The 23665-nt window shown below is 38.9% G+C and overlaps 1 protein-coding gene across 1 annotated transcript in view; it reads right to left on the reverse strand.

Annotated features, from left to right (window-relative positions):
* The window catches only part of LOC127630775 (cadherin EGF LAG seven-pass G-type receptor 3-like), a 59093-nt gene that overhangs the window by 15282 nt on the left and 20146 nt on the right, over positions 1-23665 (reverse strand). The window contains exons 3-22 of the mRNA XM_052108542.1: positions 23209-23546; positions 22308-22604; positions 14018-14232; positions 12593-12708; positions 11725-11813; positions 11436-11593; positions 11125-11288; positions 10738-10863; positions 10455-10624; positions 8838-9023; positions 8348-8458; positions 7317-7485; positions 5109-5250; positions 4383-4503; positions 2475-2658; positions 2188-2289; positions 1899-1993; positions 1578-1787; positions 1271-1454; positions 892-1041 (exon numbers count right to left, since the gene is read on the reverse strand). Of these exons, the coding sequence (XP_051964502.1) occupies positions 892-1041; positions 1271-1454; positions 1578-1787; positions 1899-1993; positions 2188-2289; positions 2475-2658; positions 4383-4503; positions 5109-5250; positions 7317-7485; positions 8348-8458; positions 8838-9023; positions 10455-10624; positions 10738-10863; positions 11125-11288; positions 11436-11593; positions 11725-11813; positions 12593-12708; positions 14018-14232; positions 22308-22604; positions 23209-23546 (3327 nt within the window). The remainder of the gene's footprint in view (positions 1-891; positions 1042-1270; positions 1455-1577; positions 1788-1898; positions 1994-2187; positions 2290-2474; positions 2659-4382; positions 4504-5108; positions 5251-7316; positions 7486-8347; positions 8459-8837; positions 9024-10454; positions 10625-10737; positions 10864-11124; positions 11289-11435; positions 11594-11724; positions 11814-12592; positions 12709-14017; positions 14233-22307; positions 22605-23208; positions 23547-23665) is intronic.

Consider the following 23665-nt stretch of genomic DNA (forward strand, 5'->3'; position numbering starts at 1 on the left):
ATTAATAAGGATCTGGCATTATTTTCCCACCAAGTAATATAGTCAGTTATCGTAACAGAGTTCTGTTATACTGCATCTCGGAAATCAAGTATAACATAAAACTACAGTTTAGTCAATGACAGGTTTTATTAATTTTTCTAAATACAGTTAATTGTCAGTGCTTACTGTTTTGGTCATATTCATTTATGTATATCAGCAATGAACTCAACAGTAACTGGCTTTTAGTGTGAGTGGTTTGCACACAAGATAATTATGTCTGTTGCATGATGTACATTTTTACTGCGTAAAAATAGCTTGTATTTGACCAAAATTCCATTATGTCAACAAGCTAATTAGAGTAATATTATGTATTATGGTGTAAAAATAAAATTTATTTTAAGAAATATTTATGAATGAACCTGGCGTCGTCCATAACCCTTACCATTTCCTGTTCTTTCCAACAACAAAGCACTTGAACACAACGTACTCGTAATTAGCACTTCAGAACTGGGAAGTAGGATAATTCCGATAGCATGTGAAGGCAGCAAAAATCTCAGTATCTGCACTGTTATTGGACACTTTCAGTCATGTATTAAATTAATCCTGGCTTACTATGGATAATGAATTTCTACAATGGCATTGGTCACTGAAAACTACTGTGTTGGAATGTTGAGCATCCAGGCCACTATGTGTATGTGTAAGCCAATGTAAGTCACTTCAACATACTTTAAACAATTACTGAGTGCACCTTTAATATTTAAATTGTAAGTTAACAAGTGTGTGTGTTTACAGTATAATCATTTTACAATGACTATGAATGTGGCCCATCCAATCAGAATTTAGATCTGAGACGTATGGTATGCATGAAAAAGTATGGTATGTCCCCATTTACAAGGCGTGTGTACAACTCACAGAAGTTGCGCTGTGGCACTAGTGCAGTAGGTGGCAGCACAACATGTGTGTGAGAGTCCCAAAGTGTTTGACCTCGGAAAAGAGTGCTGTGATACCGTGGAAACCGTCGCCGCACATGTGTATGGTTGTCAACGCGATCCAGAGTCATGACTGCAACACAAAAACACACAGTGTTTCCACAGCAATCCTTTAACATAAAAATATCAATCAAATTCAGATTGTGAGATCAGATCAATCTTTCTTTGTACTGAATGAACTGGATAAGCGAGTTAAGTTTATCATCAAAATGTATCTTGCACATTCCTACCTTAAAATGCTTTCTCTAGTGTGTAAATGCCCTAAGAAATTATGTGTGTATTTTTCATGCATTGAGGCTGACCGATGTTAGGGGCAACGAGTGCCACAGGATTGAGGTAGGTCTGTTTCATATTCTGGGCAAGTGTGCGGGCGTACTGCCCCAGCAAATCAGCCAATCCCCTGGCTCCGCTCTGACCTGAAATTTGACCTCTCCATAACATAGCACTGCTCGGACCCAACAAACCACTACAGCCTCGTAACACATTCTGTAGTTAGAGAGAAAGGGAGAGACAGGCGAAAGAGCAGTTAATAAAGAATTCCTATCAAGATCAATAAAATTTGAATAACAAATATCTTTCTATTCATCATTTCCCTACGGTAAAGCAGACCTCATTGAAATGTGCATCCTGAGTGGCTGTCAAACCGAAGCCTGACTGGAGGCCCTCAAAGGTCAGGAGGCGGGACAACAGCCGCTCAGCTATCTGAAGGTCGTTGCCATAAAGACGGGTTGTTGCCTCTGTGACATCACGAAGCTGATGGGCCAGTTTTTTCTCAATGATGGTATTGAGCTCTGTCTCATTACGTTCCAATGCCTCCAGCTACACACACAAAAGGGTTATGTAACAGAAACACCACTGTATACATGACTTTGCAAAAAATATGGATCTTAGTTTATTGTTCAAAATCAATGAGTATGTGTAGCTTCTTACAGCTGTGTTCAGCTCCACAAAAGGAGGAGAGGTACAGTTGTACAGATCAGGGTCCAGCCAACCTCTTTCTCCATCACAGTGCCGAATTGCAGTTCCTTTGAGAGAGACAGTCACATATATAAACAGAAATAAATATACACAACATATATATATACGCTCCAGGTGTGAATGGCTTGTTAGGAATCCATTGTTTCAAATCATTTTAATTGTGGTGAGGAATTGAGATGCAGATTTGTGTTTGGTGTGAAAAATCCTTAAGACTGAAATCCTAGATCACTCTAACACTTACCTACTGATCCTTTGGGACAGGGGACAGCTGCAGGCAGGTTGAACTTTGTTCTGGGCCACCAGATTCCTGATGTTATGGTCTTAGGACAACCATCATAGATCACTGAGAAAAGAGAGGTATGAGTGAGAGAGAGTGCCACGTGATCAACAAAAAGAGAACAAGAAAAACAATTGATTATATGGAGAGGTAACGGGATGGATGGATGGATGGATATATGCTGAATTCAGAATCACATACTACCAAACTACTCTTACTATTTCTGTCATATCTTTAATCAATACACTCACCTTCACAGCCTGTTTGTGTGACTTCAGCAAATGGGTTGTCACACATGTTGCACTGTCGGTCAATCACACCTGGTCTGCACTGGCACTGGCCGCTTTCTGGGTCACATGACCTTGAAAAGGAGCCCACTGGGTAGCAGTCGCATGGCAGGCAGACGTCACTGCCCCGCCGTCGATAATGAAACTCCTAATTCACACAAACATATGCAAATTTAATGAAAATACATTAATTATGAAAACAAAAATACAGTCGATGTGTGTAGTTTTGGAACTACTTTAAATATCATAACTTACCTTGGCATAATTTCTATAACAATAAACAAAAACAATCATTTACTTTCAAAAGCCTCAAGACAAGAGTGTGTGTGTTGTGTTTTCCATTGGGATCAGTGCAATATACTGTGGTGTTAATGAAAAGGCCTGGCGTATCAGAGTGTGAGGCGCTTTATTATCTACAGCACCCAAGAGTGAGGAACACCATCTCTACTCTCCCTTTATTACACTTATACACAAAACAAACCAATTAATGCTCCCCGGACCAGCTATATGTGCAATTACATCTACAGTATGAGTGAACAAGAGGGCATTTACTTATAAAAGAACCAACTCAGAGATATATGTTTGTTTTTTACTATAACTAGAAGTCCAATTTAAAAGGAGCAATGGATGGAGGGTCTCAGTATATACTGGTAAACTGGGGTTTAAAATATGCAGTGAGGTGTTTGCGCAACAGCAAAGTAGCGTAACATTTGCTGATGCCAACAAACAGTTCTCAATTTGTTCTTCCCATCATTTCCTGAGCTCTTTATGTGGCTCAATAAATACAAATTACAAAAAGGCCTGGTGAATGTAAATTCACCACAGTTAGGGACTGTTTTCACTGAAACTCGTGACAAGAACATCCAGTTTTCTCACTTTGCAAACAGGTTAGATTACAGATCAGACATTCAGATTACAGATTAGGGCCAAAAATCTGTATTAAAGGTCTTTGTGTTAGTGGGATGATTCCATTAGTGGAGTGTTTGAGTGTGTGTGTGTGTGTGTGTGTGTGTGTGTAGTGAGAGAGAGAGAGAGAGAGAGAGAGAGAGATGTGACTTTTAATCACTGCTGTGTCTGTAAACTCTTTTTTAGGATTACATGTTAATTTTATTATGTCTACCTGTGATCTGATTGATATACTAATTGCGATTAGGGTCACTGCAGAGTGATACAGTACAGAAGGAATAATATACTCTACAATATAATAATATACTAGCACTAATTTCTAGGCGTCTATATGTAGTGACATTTTGCTATAATGTGTAAACACACAATTAACTGTATTTTGTAAAGACTAAGGTGCTGTAAGTGGATTCAGCAATTTTGCTACTTTCTACCAACTTTAGCTACTAAATTAAACTGCCCGTTTTTTATTGGCTATAAAAAGCTCTCTTTTACCCTGTTTACACCTGCATTAAGATGCATCTCGGGTGATCCGATCAAATGTGGTCAGGCGAGACACACACTGTTTACACCTGGTTGCTTAAATACATCTCCTGTAACCACTTGTGTTTTGATTTCGAGGGAAGTGTCTCTGGGTCTCTGTTTAAAATTTTAAGATCTGACTTGTATTTAATTTTAAAGCCAATTGTAATCGACAAAGTTTAAACTCTGTTGATTGTCAGGCATTGGATGCATTCAGGACGGATTAGTGTTTACACCTCAAATGCAAAAAGTGTTTTTTGTGATCCGATCACAAAACGTTTTAGACCCCATTTAGATCTATATTTAGCGCTGACCACAAAATGCACATTAATACGTGTTCTTTGACAGAATTTAGGACTGTAGGTTCCTGGTTGCCCCCCCCCCCGATGATGGTAAAGTTGACAGCCCTGACTGTGTGTGTCTGAGTTTGAGTGCGTGTGTGTGCACCTTGCAGTGGCAGTGTCCAGTGGTCTTATTGCAGTCTGTATCGAATCCTTTACTGACATCACAGTGGCAGGGTCCACATGTTGGGCTGCCCCACCAACCACGAGGGCACTGTTGCTCAATCCTATACACACAAACACAGTTAGATTTGATCAAATACCTGTATCTTGGGCAGATCTGACTCAGAGAATGAGACAGCAAGACAAAGCAAGAGAGAGACAGAGAGAGAGAGAGAGAGCAAGAGATGGAGCCGACAGATAAAAGAGACTAGATGAGATTGCCGCTGAAGTGAAGGATTTGGTTGAGTGTGTGTGTTTGAGGTGGGAGCTGAATTAAGGTCACTTCAGTCACAGACTGTAAACTTAAACATACTTTCATCTGTTCTAAGGTAATATCTTACGCACACATATACATAAAAACGATAAAGTAGAACAAATGCATCATAATATAAATACAAACTTATCCGCCATATACATCCTGCCATTTGGATAAGCCTAAACACTGCATTAGTATGATCCAAAGCACTCTCACACACACATACTGTACACAAAGTCAGAATGCCATAAATCTGAATGCATCAATACGTTCTTTGTCCATTTCTCACTTATTATATTAATGGTGCATTTGTTAGTCCACTTATTAGAGCTTAAAGATCAGGCAATATATTCTTGGACTGTGTGCCTCTAGTCTGTGTTTATGGTTTTGTAGAGTATGTGTTTGAGTGTGTACCTATGTTGGCAGTACTGTCCGTAGTGACTGTCCTCACAGTCGCAGATATATCCATGAGAGGAGCTGGGCTTCCTGTGGCACTTTGCTTGATTCTCACATGGGTTGAGCTGACATGCATCCATACAGCTTTTACCATAGAATCCTGGTACAAAATATAAAAAATTAAATACATAAACATATAGATTTAACTGTTAGAGCACATCCCTTAAAGTAAGGAAACACATTTTAAAGCAAAAGCCAAACAAAGGATTGATCTTTAAGAATAATATAATTTAAATATGTGGCTATTTGTATTTTGTCATTCTGAATTTCCTCTGCTTGTATATCAGAATATGAGAAATCAAATTTTTCTTTATCTTTTGAGTGAATAGAGTTCAAAGTTTAACTATGAAAACATACTTTAAGAATTAAAAACTTCCTTCCAGTCATCCAGTCCAGCATCTATTAAAGTAAAGGCAAGGGTATACTTTGATTTTCCACATGCTGTTCCGTCTCGCATATGGTCTAGCCTTAAGCCAGATACTCTTTTGACCATGTGCTGACATGCAAAGAAATTTCACATTCTGCTGCACCATGAAAGTTCAAGTTCGGTGAACTCTCACCTGTGAATCTGTATGATGAGAAGATGTGTGACCAGTAGAAGATCAAAACATCACACAGTGACCTCTTAGCTCAATACAAAGAATACATATTTCAAAGCTGCATGTTTTTATTGTTGAAGGAATGTGAGTAGATAGTTAGTATATTTTTACATTTTGAATATTATATTATTTGTAATTTGTACTTAGCTAGTTATTAAAGCCAGAAACCTTCGAATGTGACATCATATCCTGTCAGTTGCAGTATCTGAAATAATTTTGCATGCTCAAAGCATAGTGAATAACAGATCGATATTTAAGTACATTTTTGCTAGAAATTGTTCTCTCTGCCCAGTAGGGAGCATATGCATGGACAATGTGAATCACCAAAAACACAAGAAGAAGAATGTGAAAGTGAAAGTGGAGACTGACTGAGCAGGGAGGAAAATGTATAGTAAAAATTTATGAAAAAGTTATTATGAATTATGACTGTTTGGTGCAAAAACACCTCAACTAACATTATAAGTGTATGATAAAAAAGCGCATGATATGCCTACTTTATTATTATGCTAAGACAATATAGGAGATGCAGTGATTTTGTCAATAACACACACACTACACACACTCACACATACACACTACGCATCCTAAATAAATATACCAAGCTCTACCTCCACACGTTTCAAATGCAAACTCATATTCAGATTAAGGAAATTAAAAACATAGGACGTAAATGGAAGTATTTCACTGCTCAAAATAGGAGCACACCTTGATCGCTCCATCACTGGAATCATATAGAAAAGCCTCCATCTGCACAACAGCTGATCAAAAGATACAATACCCCTCCCATCTCTCCCTCTCTCAGTGCAGATATTTTTACACTATAGAAACAATGTGCAGTGTGTGCCAACACTGATTCATCCTATTAAGCTGAATAGAGAAAAGCTAACTAATCAGAAATGGAATGCAGTAAGACATACATTGTTTTCATAGATAGATACAGAAACACTCCTGATGAGGATTTTCAAAGCATTGAATGGTATGGAAGTCACTATAGGATTAGAATGAAACAACTGTATTCATCCAATGTCAAATATATATATATATATTTGGCAACTTCAATTTATGTTGTTTATGTATGGGAATAAAAAACTACAAGAAAGAAAGAGAAAAAAATGGACTTTTCTGTTCTTAAATGTAGGCACTCCTATGTGTGTGTGTGTGTGTGTGTGTGTGTGTGTGTGTGTGTGTGTGTGTGTGTGTGTGTGTGTGTGTACTTTTTCTACCAGTAGGAGGTCTGAGAAATATATTCAGAGTTTATGAGGGGAGCCTTTGATTTCTCTTTCTGCAGAGCACTATTAATAACACTGAGGCTGATGCAACTATAACAGCATGATAATGAAGTGAACGTGTCTCTGTGTATCTTCATTTAGAAGTGGGGAGAGCTCATACTGATGCAGGGAGATCATGTAAATGTATTACTGTTTATAAGAGTGGGCGAACTGTAAGGATCCTGGCATTTGAATACAAATTAATATTTTGCAAATTTTCATCATCTCTATAAAAACAAACTGAGACATTTCCAAGCACAGACAAAAGGATACACAACATTAAACACTTTTTGGCTTACCTGGCTCACAAACACAGGTGTGGCGATCCCATTCGTCAGTGCAGTGACTGTGGGTGGGGCAAGGGGAGGAGTTACAGGGGTTGCCAACATTACAGCCAGTCTCCACTTTGATGGTTCTGGAGGGCCGGGGCAATGCAGGGGAATCAGGACGCACCCCCAGACGCACCCCCTGAAAAAACATGACAAGACACAACATACAAATGTATCATAATACACAAATCCTCATTAGATATGTTTTGCATTTTACACAAGCAAAATCAATTATTACACAAATTATAATAAATATAGATAACATAAATGCTGATAAAAATAGATAATTACAGCATGAAAGGAATTTATTGACAAAATGTACACGCGAAAGAGCTGCTTTTCATTATTATTTCTGAGCTCCAACATCTCATTATTTATTAAATAGTCCGCTTGTTAAAACTAATGACCCCATTAGGAATTGTTAGCTATTGTCATGCTGTGTGCCATTCAACTCAGAATGACAGATTTTCCAACTGCCTACAAGGAAAAGTGCAATGGAATGCCACTTGAAGTTGGAATTCCAACTTGGAGACTCGTGTGGAAATTTTCAACAACAAGGGGCAGGTGTGTGTCATCACACAAACATGTCAGCACTCGGGGAGATATGCAAAGTAAGTGATAAACATTCACTTTTAAAGTTAAATTAAACTCTCTTTTCATAATCGTACACCTGTAGCACAAATGCTCACGTTGCAGCATTCTTTATCAGTTGGGTTGCTAGGAGACGTCTCTGGTGACAGTCGAACTCCTGCTAAGCTAACGGGAGCACTGCAGATTTGTTTCCTTAAATGTTATTTTCAGATCATTTGGTAAAGGAATGCCTTTATTGTTGGAGATTGGAGATATCAAGTAGGAATATCCCACATCTGAGTTGAATGGAACGCAACATTAGCTTTAATAGCAATTAAAGAAGGTTGCAAAAGACAGATGGGTGAGTAGAGGTGAGATTATAAATCATTGTGGTAAAAAGAGTCTGTTGAGTTTTAGTTGCCATGACACACCTGAATACAGCCACGTATGCCATTTTGCACCTCTCCTGACCCTAAAACTCCACCCACATGCAGGTGCTTCACCTTTACACCATTAATCTCATTGCCGACAATTACTGTTCCCTGTAACACAAAGAGAGTAAGACACGAAAGAGAGACAGAGAGAAAATGAGATTAGTCAATTTAAATTACATTGTGTGTATGCCAGTGTGTTTGTGTGTGTGTCATTTTACAAGTTGATCTCTCTGTATGTGTGTGTATACAGTGTAAATATTTACAGTTAGCATCACTGTCTGATTTGCTTTACCTAATCCACAAAGATTCCAGAATTCCAGATTATGGATTACAATATGGGATTATGGCAGCGAGTCAGTAAACAGAATAGGGGTTAGCGGACCCATGATGTGTGTGTGCGTGTGTGCGTGCGTGCCTGCGTGCGCGCGCGTGCGTGCGTGCGTGCGTGCGTGCATGCATTTGTGAAAGGGAGTCTAGGCCTGTGTACCTGATACAGTCCAAAATCTAGTCTGACTGTAGCAATATATCGAGTCTCTCGTCCACTCCTGACATCACGGAGCTCGAGCTGTATGTCATGCCAGCGTCCGTCACACACTTGAACCTGATCTAGTCTCAACCGGACCGGCCGAGTAGAACCTTGCGCCACAGAAAACACCAGCTGGCCCGACATAACCTGGAATCACACACATAGACACACACAACCAACTTTATGAATTAAAACTGACAAAATTGTCTCTCCAATTCATTTTATAAGTGATGAGATGCAGCACATTTACATTTTTGGACAGGTTGTATATGTAAAATGATTAAAAAAAATCTGATGTTGCAGAGTTGCCAAGTTTGCAGATCAGGGCAACTGTTACAAAGAGTAGATTTTATTTGTTCTACAGTTTGAGGGTTTGACAAATCACACAAATTAGATTAGAATACAAGGATTTTAGACTAACCAACAGCCAATGTTTCACAAGCCAAACCAGATAATAGATACTATTTTTTTTTATGGAAACAGACAGTGGATTTACAAAGTGTTTGGAAACAAGGTAACAATGGGTATTAAGCCTACATGTGAAGAAAAAGCAGCACTGTACACATTATGCATTTATGTTGAATAAGTAAATCCCTAAAGGCTTTCCTGCCTCAGTTAAAATGTATTGCATTTAGTTACTTCATAAATAATTCGACTTTAAATGCTACCACTGACTTCAATGGTTTTGAACACTTTTATTAAAATAGGAACCTTAAAGGGTTAGTTTACCCAAAAATACAAGTTATCTCATGATTTACTTAACTTTAAGCCAGATGTGTATGACTTTGCTTCTTCAGCAGAACTGAAGTGAAGATTTTCATAAGCAGATTTCAGCTAAGTTTGTCCAATAAATGGGTGCAATCAGGCTGCTGGCTGGTTGATGGTCCAAAAGGCATATTTAGGCAGTACACATGTAATCCACAAGACTCCAGTGGATCAATTAAAGTCTTCTGAAGCAAATCGATAGGTATGTGTAAGAAACAAATTGATAATTGAAGATTTTTTTTTACTTTAAATCGTTGCTCCCGGCCAGTGCTGGATTGCTGTTTTAAATTACCAAACTCTCTTGTGATGTTCATTCCGCTGTGGTAAACAAAGTACACTGACTTCTTGCGTGAACACACCATTTCACTTACATCACGCAACGGTAATGCGTTGCGTCAACTGCTAGCAGGAAGCGATTTTTAAAAGGTAATAACGTTTTAATTATCAATTTACACAAACGTTTCAATTCGGTTCAGAATACATTAATTGATTGACTGGAGTAATATAGATTACTTTTATGATGCCTAAATATGCCTTTTGGACCGTCAAACAGCCAGCAGCCAGATGGCACCCATTTATTGGACAAACAGAGCTGAAATTTGCTTATGAAAATCTTAATTTTGGTTATGCTGAAGCTGGAAAGTCATACACATCTGGAATGTCTTAAAGGTAAGTAAATCATTAGAGAATTTAAATTTTTGGGTGAACTAACCCTTTAATATCTGAACGATATTTTGAGTTTTTAACTGAGACCAGGCAACCCTGGCATTCTGCATGCATGTCTGTGTGTGTTTGTAAGTGTGTGAACCCAACCTGAAAGATTAAGTTGGTGTATTGTCCAGCTTGAGCCTGCAAGATAATTCCCTCTTTTGATCTGGTGCGGAACACCAGCCCCATGTACCAAGGCGTGGTGATAGTGACGTCATTTTTCAGGTCCCACCACAGCGCACTGTTTCCAAGGAAGCGATGGGGGTGGGACATCACTGTGGAAGAATCATTCCAATATTACTGTCATCATCATTGTCATCACAATCATCATAATTTTAAAGAGCAACAAAGAAGCCAGATAAATGTGTATACAGTATGTATTTCTCACCTTGGCTGCAGTTCTTCCCTCCAAATCCAACAGGGCAGTCACATGCGAATGTCTCCCAACTCACCCTGCACGTGCCTCCATTCTGGCAAGGGTTCAATTTACAGAAAGGCATTTTGGCACTGCAGCCTATTGAAGACACATAACATTACATCATAACCACTTAAGCCAATCACAGAAGCAAAATTTTAAATAATAACACTTGCAGCCAATCACAGACACAAAACCACAACCAACGGTAGGCCAAGAATATTGCAGAACTGCAGACACTCATTACAAAATGACAAAGAATATGTTGACGCCATTAAAATCTTGCATCACAGATGACTGTATTCCATCATTGTTAAGGACGTCACTGTTATCACATTGTAAAAACCCACACAAACACACCTGGTAAGGTGCCATTATTAGCAATGAATCCTGCCATGTCCACTGGTCTGTTATCAATGTGCAGGTCTTTCATGCAGCCAATAAATTCTCTTGTACCAAATGGAAAATTCTCTGGCATGTTAGGAACTCCACCCAAAAACAACGGGCCTGTCAGATCCAAAGACCTGTGAGAGAAAAAATACAGAAGGAAAGAATGAAAGCGATGCTAATTGCATTCCTCCAAGGTTAAAAACAAAACCAGCCCTGTTCTTGTATATGTGACAATATGAACATAGCTTGTGTACTCAAGTATCAAGTAAGTATGCACTCACTTTTTGTTGCTAGTCTGTCTTCCCTGAGCAGCACAGCTGTAGTTGCCAAGCTGAATTCCAAATCTCAGGGAAACAGCCGAATCACAGTCATCCACACTCAAGACTGCCACTTTCTCGTCAGATGGGCCCTGAACCTCACCGCTCACACTGCGCTTTGGCTGAACACACACAAATTAGTTTTGTTGAGTTATCACAATGACACAGTAAACCATTCTATTCTCCGTGAGCTCCAGGGGGACTGTGCCAATAAATGTACCTCAACTTGCTTTGGATTGCATCAGCTTCTCACCTTGTTATAGTAATGGATGTGAACGGTGTGCCAGTTGCCGTCACTCACTCCGCCAGGCAGATATGGGCTCACCTGAGTAGATGACTCACCTATTGAAAAGGTCAATCAGGGATCATAAACAGCTTTTCCAACTCAAGGAAAGCAGAATCATATTTATTTATTAGCTTGATTTTGTTGTAATCCAGAATAGGCATTAGGACCGTGAATGTGTACAGGATTTATATTAAAGGAATGTTCCAGGTGCAACACAAGTTAAGCTCAATCGACAGGATTTGTAACATAATTTTGCTTACAACAAAAATTTATTCTGACTCGCCCATCCTTTTCTTTAAAAAAAGCAAAAATCTTTGTTCCAGTGAGGAACATACAATGGAAGTGAATTTTTGAACATTAAAATCTTCACTGTTTCAAAAGTACTGCCACACGACATAAAGGATAAGTGTGAAAACATAACTTTAACATGATCAAATTACTTACAAACCTTTTCTGTGTAAAGTTATAGCCAATTTTACAACTTTGTTACCATGACAATGTAGTGTTAACCAACCCTAAAACCACTATACAAATTTTTATTTAAACAACTTTATAGCTCAAGTTGTTACAGAAGAATTAATGCAATTGCTTTTATAAAATTATTAGCTTCATATATCTGTGTTTAAACACTCCAAAAATTGGCCCCATTCACTTCCATTGTAAGTGCCTCACTGTAGGCTAAATTTTTTAAGAAACGGAGGGGTGAGTCTAAATACATATTTGTGGTAATCAACATTATGCCACAAATGCTGTTGATTGAGCTTAACATGCATGGAACCCAGAACATTCCTTTTACTCCCAGAACACACACACATGCACACTCGTTGTAATTTACCTGTGGAGTATTTAAGAACCACTTGTCCATTCAGTATCTCCAGAGCAAGAAAGTCATGTTTCTCATTAAATCGACCATTGTAGAATAGTAAACCATTACTTTCCAATGTGGCAAACCTACAAAACACATTTAAAGTTCATCAAAGGTCTGGAATGACTCATGACAGTTCCATTAAAAGTTTAATGCGAAGTCCATAAATGGTTTGAAGAGCAGACTCAGCATAGAGTGATCACTAAAGTAATCCACCATTAGCATATATCTAGGAAACATTAAAAGCAAAAAACATTTAAAGGTATTTTAAATATTAAAAAGGGAAAGGGAAAACACAGCGGACAGCATGTTAAACAAATATAATGATAGGGATTTGTCATTTCATTAAATAGCCAAATAGATGCAACTGCATCATTTCAGATAAATATTCACACTTACCCAGCTAAAAAGACCATCTTAGACCAACATGAATTTTCATGCTGGGCCAAGCTGGATCATGCTGGTTATTGCTGGTTTGGAGCTGGTCTAGCTGGTGGACCAATCTAGCAAAAATGAAGCTGGTTGACCAAGGAGGTTTGCTGGTTAAGATGCCATGTACTGTAGGCATACCAGCACACCATGCAAAAGACCAGCTTTTTAAAAGGGTATTGTTACATAGATTTAAAGCTGACATGCTTTTGAACGTCCTCTGGGTTTAAAACTACTAAAAGAGCAGAGAGGTTCAGTGAAAACAGCTTTTAGTTTTGTCTAAACATAGGCCTGAGCTGTTAAAGGGATGGTCCCTGTTTTACGCTCTCCTGAGCAAAGACTTTTAGATTTAAAATAGTTTTTTATAGAACAGCATCAGTCCATAAATTGCATAATGTAACACAATGGTCTTTCACTGCAAGAAAAAATGCATGACTTTGACAGAGAGAGAAATTTTGAGAGGGAATCATTTATTATTCTGGAGTATCTGGGGGGACAATAGAAGGTTGCCCTTTTCTGGAAGTGTTGATATTTGACCATATTAATAAATAAAATATCTCTGTTTTTGCCACCCTGGAGATTACAACATACATCCATTATATTACCTCTGCGCCATAGCAACCAAACCCTGACCAACCACAATACATGACTGGAAAATAGCACTCACAAGAAGAAGTAGATAAAACAAGAAAGGTTGAAAGAAGATGGAGGGAGCTAGGAGCCTTTTTGATGGACAGAAAATGTAAGAGAGAGGGAGACGGAAAGAAACAGATCAAAGAGGAAAATAGGATTTATAGTATTTAAACAATGAATCATATTTAAAAATAATAATAAACAAAACACCAAAATACTCTTAAAATCATGAATATCTCTTTCACAGTTTTGAACCTCAGACTCATGACTAAAGACTGGACTACAATAACTAACATGTTAGGAAACAGATGTTTCTGTGTACGTTTTACTCACGAGAGAGAGATGGAGAGGTGAAATCGTTGTCGAAGGCCTCTGAACATGATGAATGATTTTGGCGGGAAGGATCTAGTGGTAACAGAGCAGTAGGGCCTCTCATAACCTCCCGCAGGACACTCACACCTGAAACCTCCTCCAGAGAGCTCAAGACACGTACCACCGTTGCGACAAACACCTGCCACACACTTCCCAGCACGCCGGTCAAACTCACACTGCTCACCTGAAACAGACAGAGAAATGAAGCCATTTAAAACACATTTAATACACTCACACAATGCATCACCATTAGGGTCCAACTTGCACCTAAGAAAACAATCCGATGTATTGGAAAAGAGATTAAAAAAATCTATACATATTCAAGCACCAATAAAGAAAACACACTTACATGCTGTCCACTTTTTACATCCCCCCTACTACAAAAACACAGTTTAAACTAGCATTGGTTTGCTGGTTTTAGCTAGTTTAAGATTGTCTAGCTGGTCTCCCGGCCAGGCCAAGCTGGTTCTCAGCTGGTTAAACTGATAGACCACCTGGACCGCTGCCTGATGATCTTTGTGCTTACAGTTTAATATGTGTAAAGTTTCCCCATACAATAGCTATAGGAGCACAGTTTACTGTCATTGATGTACTGAATTTCTTATTGAAACAGGAAATTGGTGCTGGACATATTGAAGAGCTCATCCTTTAAAAAAAACAACTAAATAAATATAGCCAATAACCTTTAGTTTACATTACAGCCATGAATCATGATTGGCTACTTACCATTGCTTGTCAGTAGTATTAAGGGGAGGGCATTCTCACACTAGAGAGCATTTGATAGCCTCAATAGAATCTGTCTCTCTTTTAGTAAATTAACTTAGCATTAGAGTTTATTAAGATGATTGAATGATTGATAATGATTTTTTAAAACCCCATTTCCACCTGGTATTAAGATGTGTCTCGGTGGATCCGATCACATGTGGTCAGGTAAGACACATCGCTGTTTACACCTGGTCATTTAAATGTGTCTTCTGTGACCACTTGTGTTCGGATTTAGAGGGGAGGTACTCTGTTTCATAACGACATACATTGATCACTATGTCAGTGTGTTCATGCATGATAATAAACCACAATTATCATTGTGGTACAAAGTCAGAAAATACCAAAAAATCCCTGATGCAGCTGAAATGTAATCTAAGCACAAACAAAAAAGTTTGAGCAGAATTGTCCATTATTTTAGTGAATTACCTGTATTAATCTGGATTAAAGGTGTTCGTGCTTCTTGTAAGTGTCCCTGTGTGTTGATATCAGACACACTGAAGAAGATCTGTGAAGTTCTCATGCTTGTGTATATATCTGCTTTTTTAAATGTTTCTTATCGGATGGTTATTTCCTTTTAATTGTGGTTTTTGCAGTCCGATCACAAAACCTTTAGACCCCATTTTGACCTGTATTTAGTGCTGAACACATGTGATCTGATCACCAAAAATGCATTGGAATACCAGGTGGAAACGGGGTCTTTATGTTAAGTTATTAGGGATGAGTTCAATTCAGTGGTCACAGCAATATGTTTTATGTGGCTTTTGAATATTCAGTGAGACTGGTGCTGTCAAGAGGACTGTGCAAAAATCCTTTTCAGGTGATGTGTTTGTAAGCTATGATGAATATGCTAATGCCTCTCTTTAATTATGAATATGCTGATCATTCTAAGTAGCCAGTGGGAAAAAGGCTGGACTGAGTTTTTTTAAAATCTGCAAGCCTATGTGTCTTGGGGGCTTTGGTTTATGTGTGTGTGTGTGTGAGCGTGTATTTATCACTTTGTGGGGACCAAATGTCCCCATAAGGATAGTAAAACCCGAAATTTTTGACCTTGTGGGGACATTTTGTCGGTCCCCATGAGGAAAACAGCTTATAAATCATATTAAATTATGTTTTTTGAAAAGGTAAAAATGCAGAATGTTTTCTGTGAGGGTTAGGTTTAGGGGTAGGGTTAGGTTTAGGGGATAGAATATAAAGTTTGTACAGTATAAAAACCATTATGTCTATGGAAAGTCCCCATAAAACATGGAAACACAACATGTGTGTGTGTGTGTGTGTGTGTGTGTGTGTGTGTGTGTGTGTGTGTGTGTGTGTGTGTGTGTGTGTGAGCGGGTTTGGTTGGGAATTTTTTTAGGTTACAAACTAGTTTGGGTGGAATTGTTTTTAGGTTACAAACTGGTAATTACAACGGTATAATGCTACAAATGTGGCTTATGAGGACATTTCTAGTATCCCCATAATCCAAATTGCTTAAAAAACATACTAAATTATGTTTTGTTAATGTTTATTTCAAATGTAAAAATGCAAAAAGTTTTTTGTGAGGTTTAGGTTTAGGTTTAGGGGTTGTGATAGGTTTAGGGGATAGAATCTATAGGTTGTACAATATACAAATCATTATGTCTATGGAGAGTCCTCATAAGGATAGCTGCACCAAAATGTGCGTGTGTGTGTGTGTGTGTAATTGTGGCTGATTTGCATGCATGTCCACTGGTAAGTGTAAACACTGTTGGTTTGTTTGCATGTGGTTTGAGTCTGTCCTTATGTTTATCCTGAGGCATGTTTGGTATATGTGTGTGTGGTTTTAATAGTGGATCAGAGTTTGATGCTTTTAAAGGCAATGCTTTCACACTCCCACTAAGGGGAGATGGAGTAGTCAACATGTGTGTCTGTGTCATAGGTTTTCACATTAATGTGCTTTATTTAACTGTTGCCAGAGGCTCGCCAACACATTGCTGGTACATCACAGTGCCAGACTCTGGCTCACACTTGGCTCAGCATCGTAATGCCTGAGGGCAGGATCTGCTGATGTTTCAAACCCAAACAACAAGCTGCTTTAAGAATGAGCATGAGTGTGGGGGTTATTGGTCCATTGGGGCTTCCCTGTCTACTGTTTTTTTTAGAGATTCCACACATCCTGCCAGCAATTTATGTTTGTGTGTGTGTGTGTGTGTGTGGGAGCGGTAGTATAGCGTTTAGCGCGCTGCGCTACGAACCTGGTGACCCGAGTACGATTCCTGCTCATGGCCAACACCAGAGACGATTATCTGAACCGGTCCCGGGCCTCCCCTAGGTCGACTCAGCCTAAAATGAGTACCTGGTGTGGTGTGTAAAACATCGCCACCGGGGAGACAAAGGCAGTCGGGCGTGGTGCTGGCCACCCACCCCCTCGTGTACTAGTTCTGGCCTTCATAGGTGCTCGCTAACAGCACTTGCCCCTACAGTCTGTTAAGGCTAAATGGGGGATTTTTGTCTTTGTTTGTGTTAGCTGGACTCTTTCTGTACCATGACAAATCATTGTAAAATTTAAAGGCTCTTGAAAAATACAGATTTTTAAATACATTTTCAAGCACCTTTGTTTGCTGGTTTTAGCTAGTTTAAGATTGTCTAGCTGGTCTCCCGGCCAGGCCAAGCTGGTTCTCAGCTGGTTAAACTGATAGACCACCTGGACGCTGCCTGATGATTTTTGTGCTTACAGTTTAATATGTGTAAAGTTTCCCCATACAATAGCTATAGGAGCACAGTTTACTGTCATTGATGTACTGTATTTCTTATTGAAACAGGAAATTGGTGCTGGACATATTGAAGAGCTCATCCTTTAAAAAAAACAACTAAATAAATAAAACAACAACTAAATATTTTTGGACCTTCTGACATGTACATACAAGCAATTATGAAAAAAGTACATAACATCTGCTCCCGCTCACAGAGCATACCACACATACTCAGAGACAACATCAATTTCTTGAATTTCCTAAACCAGAATGACCAAAAACACTGAAATATAACCCTGCATTAATTTCCATGTTGGTCCAGGTTGGTTTAGGCTGGTTGGTGCAGGTCTAGCTAACAGACCAGCCATGCTGTTTACAAGCAACCCTTAGGTTGTGAAACTGATCAACCAGCAGGGAATATCATGTATATAAGCATAACATATGCTCAAACACAAAAATATAAACAAATGGACACATATTACAAAAATGTCATATCTAGTCCAAAAATAAAGACTGAGAAAAACAGGACTGGCTTCTTAAACATTCAAAACAACCTCAACAAATTAGTATATTCATCTAAATGTACACAAAGAGCATTCAAGCACAGTTATCTAGTTATCTAGTGATCTTTTAAGTACACATCAGGACACTTAAACAAATCTCTATTGATTTGCAGCAGACTTCAAATCACTTAGATAAAAACCAGCCAGGAAAGGCTTAAAACCCCTCTTTCCATCTCACTGCAAATATCTCCCCATCTTTAGTCTGTCTATCGTTAGTCTCTAGATACCTTTGTCCTTTTATATTTGCATCTGGTGCTCTCTTGCTCTCTCCATTTCTCAAGCTGTTCACTATTCTGAATAGCTAAACTTCCTGACTTACTATTAAGAGCACTTCCCACTCTTTCTTCCTCTATCTCTCTCTCTTTTCTCTCTCCTCCCCTCTACCTATCCCTCCATCCCCTCAGCAGATTTGGTAATGTATTCTCTCCCCTTTGTTCACATGATGTTTAATTCATCAAAGCTATTCTTCTTCTCTAAGGCTAAACCAACCTCTCTTCCCAACCCCCACAACTCTCACACATGGTACGACCCTCAGGGGATCCTGCATCTGCCCATGCTCTCATCCTTCCGCTATCCTATTTCACTATCGTTCACTCTAGAGTGAGTATTACTAAGAGTTGCGCATTTAACTTCAGACTGACTTCATAGCTGACAGTTTAGATCTGGTTAATCTTATTGGACACGCACACACACACATGAATTTGCAGTATTGTCAGTCACAACCATCTAGTCATTTGGTATACTTCGTTTTTCTGCGTTCTGGATTGGATCGCACACAGATGGCCAAGTTGTCTTTCTGAGTATACTCTTCTGACCGCAAGTGAATATGACCACATTAGATGCATGCCAACTACAACTGCTTTGTAATAGTCATTTAGTAGAGTCAATGGCCGGAGCATGCGCCAATGACGCACACAGAGAAAATCCGCCTGGCCATGCGCAAACCAATCAGCAATGTGGACAATCAATGTATACTAATGTATTTACACTCTGTACACTGACTGTCTGATGCATTTTGCAAACAAAAGTGGTAGGCTCTAATCTGATTGGATGGCTGCTTCTCAATTTCTGAGAGTCAGAACACTTCTGGATTTGGAAAAGTATGCAAGGCTTATGGTATTAATAAGGAAAATTAATCAAAAATAAAAATGCAGTCACAATTTATATTCCTTTCGTTTCAATCCCGTATTACATTAAGTGGAACACAAAATGCGATAAATATCGTGGTCTGTCTTTTTAATATAATGTCAGGTGATAGTGACTCACTTTAAAGCTTTAAAAGGACCCAAATGTGTCATAAAAGCAATCCACGTGACTTGTGTGTCATATTCCAAGTCTTCTGAAGACTGACGATAGATATTGGTTAAAAAATCTAAAATGTCATTTTTAGCTCAATTCTATACACCCTTTATGTTTTCATGAACATTATGAGAGAACCTTGTTCACACAAGAAGTTGTGTTGCTTAGTACCAAAAACAAAGTTCTGTTCTCTTGTAAACGCTCACATAAGCCACTGTGAAAAAATACTTACACTTTGGGTTGTTATCATCAGTGATGGGTCGCTACAAAAAGCAACGCTATTAGCCTAACTACATTACTGAATAGTGAGGTAATAGCTATGCTAGTTTTTAAATCAAGTAGCTTTACAGAAGCAAAGCTATATTTTTGATTATTTAGTGGTTGAGCTTTGACAAAAGCAAGCTACTCCTGGCCTGTAGCTTGTAGTGTAACTTGCTACTTTCTCTGAAGTATAGCTTTAAGCTTAGCTTAACACATTTTCCTATTGAGTAGTTGGTAGCTTAGCTATCTAACTTTTTGAGTAGCTTGCCCAACACCAGTTATCGTATACATCAGAGGACTTGGAATATGATAAGAAAGAAATGTATATGGATTGGGAACAACATGATGGTGAGTAAATTATGACAGAATTACATTTTTTTGGAGTGAACTACTCGTTTAAATCTTAAAAAATATTTTGAAAAGTATATTTGATGCACGTAGCAAGTAAATTGGAAATCCTCAGGCATAATGCCATATTACACCTTGTTTTCAGAGTTATATATATTAAATAATCTGTACATATTTTTGTATGGACAGAATTGATAATCACAAAGTCATAATCAGATTGACGAACTCTAGCATTTTTTTTACTTTTTTTGTTTGTAATTTTTTTGCCACTCTTTCCCGATCTGTTTCACCAAGAATGAACTGCTGAATATTCGGCAGAGTATACCTAATCATTTCTTGCCAATGGTTGATAATTCAGATGTTTTATTAGACATCATAGTTGGAGGTGCAGCCGTGCTCTACAAACGATCCAAAAGACACACGCTTCATCAACACGGCTTTAGGACTCCGCTGCAAGTATTCATCTGGCGAATGTCCGCACCCTCGCCAGCAAAACGGACAAACTACTTCTGCTCACTCAAACAAATAAGGGCTTTTCTAACTCTGCTGCTCTGTGATTCATGGAAACCTGGCTGAATGAAGCCATCCCGGACAGCGCGTTTCATCTGCCGGGCTTCCAGCTTTTCAGTGCAGATCGCATTGCGGAATCATCTGGGAAATCGAGAGGCAGTGGAACATGCTTTGAAAGTTGGTGTACAGATGTAACAGCACTGAAGAAGATGTGCTGTCCTAATTTAGAAGTGCTCTTCATCAACTGTCAGCCTTTCTACTCGCCATGGGAGTTTTCCTCGTTCATTCTGGTGAGTGTTTATATCCCACCACAAGCATGTGCGAACGCAGAATTGCAACAGCTGGCTGATCAAATCACAGACACGGAACCACCCGGACTCACTTATTATTATTCTGGGAGATTTTAATAAAGCTAACCTCACCCATGAACTGCCAAAATACAAACAACACATCACATGCCCCACCAGAGACAGAAATATACAAGACCACTGCTACACCACAGTAAAGTATGCTCTGTCCCACGTGCAGATTTAGCACTCTCACATCACTGTCTGGTTCATCTTCTCACAGCCTACAAGCAGAAACTAAAATCAGATAAGCCTGTAGTAAGTTCTGTAAAGAGATGGACTAATGAAGCAGAGCTGGAACTACAAGCCTGCTTTGACTACACTGTTTGGAGTGTTTTTGAAGCTGCAGCCACAGACCCGGATGAGCTCATAGATACTGTGACATCATGTATCAGTTTCTGAGAGGATGGAGTCAATGGGATCTACCATCTCTCAGGACCTGAAGTGGGACACCCACATAGACTCCATTATGAAGAAGGATCCAAATCAGAGAGAAGGAAACTACAACGAACAGTCAAGAATGCTGAGTGGATTATTGGTGCCCCCTGCCCACCCTCCAAGACCTGTACATCTCCAGAGTGAGGAAACATGCAGGTAGAATCACTCTGGTCCCCACACACCCTGCCCACTCCCGCTCTGAACTGTTGCCCTATGGCTGGCGATACAGAGAACTAAGCGCAAGGACATCCAGGCACAAGAACAGTTTTCAACCTCAGGCTATTTTCCACATGAACAATTCAGCTGCTTCAGGACTCCCCCATAATGCAATAATGTAAATAAACATCTTATACACATGTACATTTACATATTTAATTCAAATAACTGTATATACCCCTACCATACACATACATTACCACTTGCATATGTACCTTGTTTTATACACTGTAATGTTCTGTTTGAACTTTTTTCTCCTATCACCAAAAAAATTACTTGTGTACCTGAGAACTCTTAGCAATAAAGCCCAACCTGATTCTGATACATATTATACAGATTTGTTTAGGTGTTTTCTGTTCAACATTTCTTAGAAGCTGCCACTTTATTGCTCGCTGGTCAATTAGAGTGGTATCATCGATTTCACAAGTTTTCTGTCTAAGAGTGAGTTTGCAAGACTACAAACCATTAAAAAAAAATGTATAATAATAATTAATACTACCCTAATACCCTAATAATTAAAACACATTAACAATGCCAACACTGAAACTGAGAAAAATGGCTTTAATTCTTTTTCCAGCTAAATGGGGATTATGAAAGAGTAAAAATAGTGTTAAATAGTCTCTTTTTTCTCAGATTCTGAGCATAGTTGAACCAAACCTGTCTGTCCCGGGACAAATCATAAAGACCACATTTCAGTAAAGTTTTGACAAAATTTGGAGTTACAATGTTTTGCCTTTGTAGGGCAGAATACATCGCTCACCCATGTACTCTACACACACCTGTGCACTACATGCACACGCTCACCTGTGTAATCTTCTCGACAGATGCAGGTGTACCCTCCCTCCCTGCGAGCACACACTCCTCCATTCAAGCACGGGTTAGAGTAACAAAGGTTAATTTCAATTTCGCAGTAATCTCCGGTGAATCCTGCCGGGCAGCGGCAGCGCAGGCCTGTGATTGGATGAATGGGTCGGAACAGTGTGGATGGAGAGGCGATAAAAGGGGCGGAGCTGTTGAAGTGGAGTACACTGATGCACTTCATGTAGTTCTGACACGGCTCACGCAAACACACATTATCATCAAACGGGAGAACCTGCAGGAATACACAACATAGTGTCAGAGTGTAAGTGTGTGTGTGTGCATTGGTTTTTGTGCAAAGAGGTATACGGTACCAATATTTGGACATTAAATCCACGGTTACTAATGTATGAATGTCATTGCATTATATAATAAAATATCAAACGAAGTTATATTTTTTTTATCAGACAAATTTTATGCAGACACACATTGGTTACTCTGCTAGGACACCTATGTGTACTTGGGGTTACTGATTTTATACAATCACTAAAATTCACAGCTAGATAGTTAAAAAGCTAACATAATTTGTTTCCAGATGCCACTTGGTTTGATATTTTTCTACCTAATATATTAAGTATGCCCAAATACTTTTTTGTGACTGTATTTACAAAACTGTCCCTTAATCTGAGCTAGTTTGGGCATTCCCAGGGGCATTCTCAATTGGAAAATCAATTAAATTAAATCCATTTTTATTTTATTCTACAAAACGTTTATTTTAAGGCTAGGATTAGGGTTTGGGTTAGGGATAGTCTATACAGTAATTCTAATTAGCTCTACATAAAAATAATAATAGACGTATATGGTTGGTCCTGACTTAACATACAGTATGTGTGCACTACCTCCATATGTGCAAGAGCATTGAGTCTAGGCCTGTTGAGGTAGAGCTGCTCCTCTAGTGCCTCTGATGGGAAAAACTGTCCTCCCGGCAATGCTGCTGAGAAACTAACATTGAGCACCTTTCCTGCATCTGCATCTGGCTGTATGTTAAACACAAACACATCATCAGGAGAGACTGACAGCACTGCTGACACCCCTTCCAGGAAGTGAGTGAGCAGCGGGGATAGGAAGTGCTCCTGGGACATGTTCTGGAGTCGCACAGTGATGCTGCTGCTGAGCATCTCCTCTGTAATGATGAGAATCCTCAACACACACTGAGCACTGATGCTGTGAATGCCATCTAAAACAAAAAGAGAATGAGAGAAAAAAGAGAGAGTGGAAGTGAGACAAAGAGAGTGATAATGGTCAGGAAAATTAAAAGGCTTGATCGTAACATTTTGTTCAATTTAAGTTTGCTAA

Source organism: Xyrauchen texanus, chromosome 37 (genome assembly GCF_025860055.1).
Source record: "Xyrauchen texanus isolate HMW12.3.18 chromosome 37, RBS_HiC_50CHRs, whole genome shotgun sequence".
Lineage (NCBI taxonomy): Eukaryota > Metazoa > Chordata > Actinopteri > Cypriniformes > Catostomidae > Xyrauchen > Xyrauchen texanus.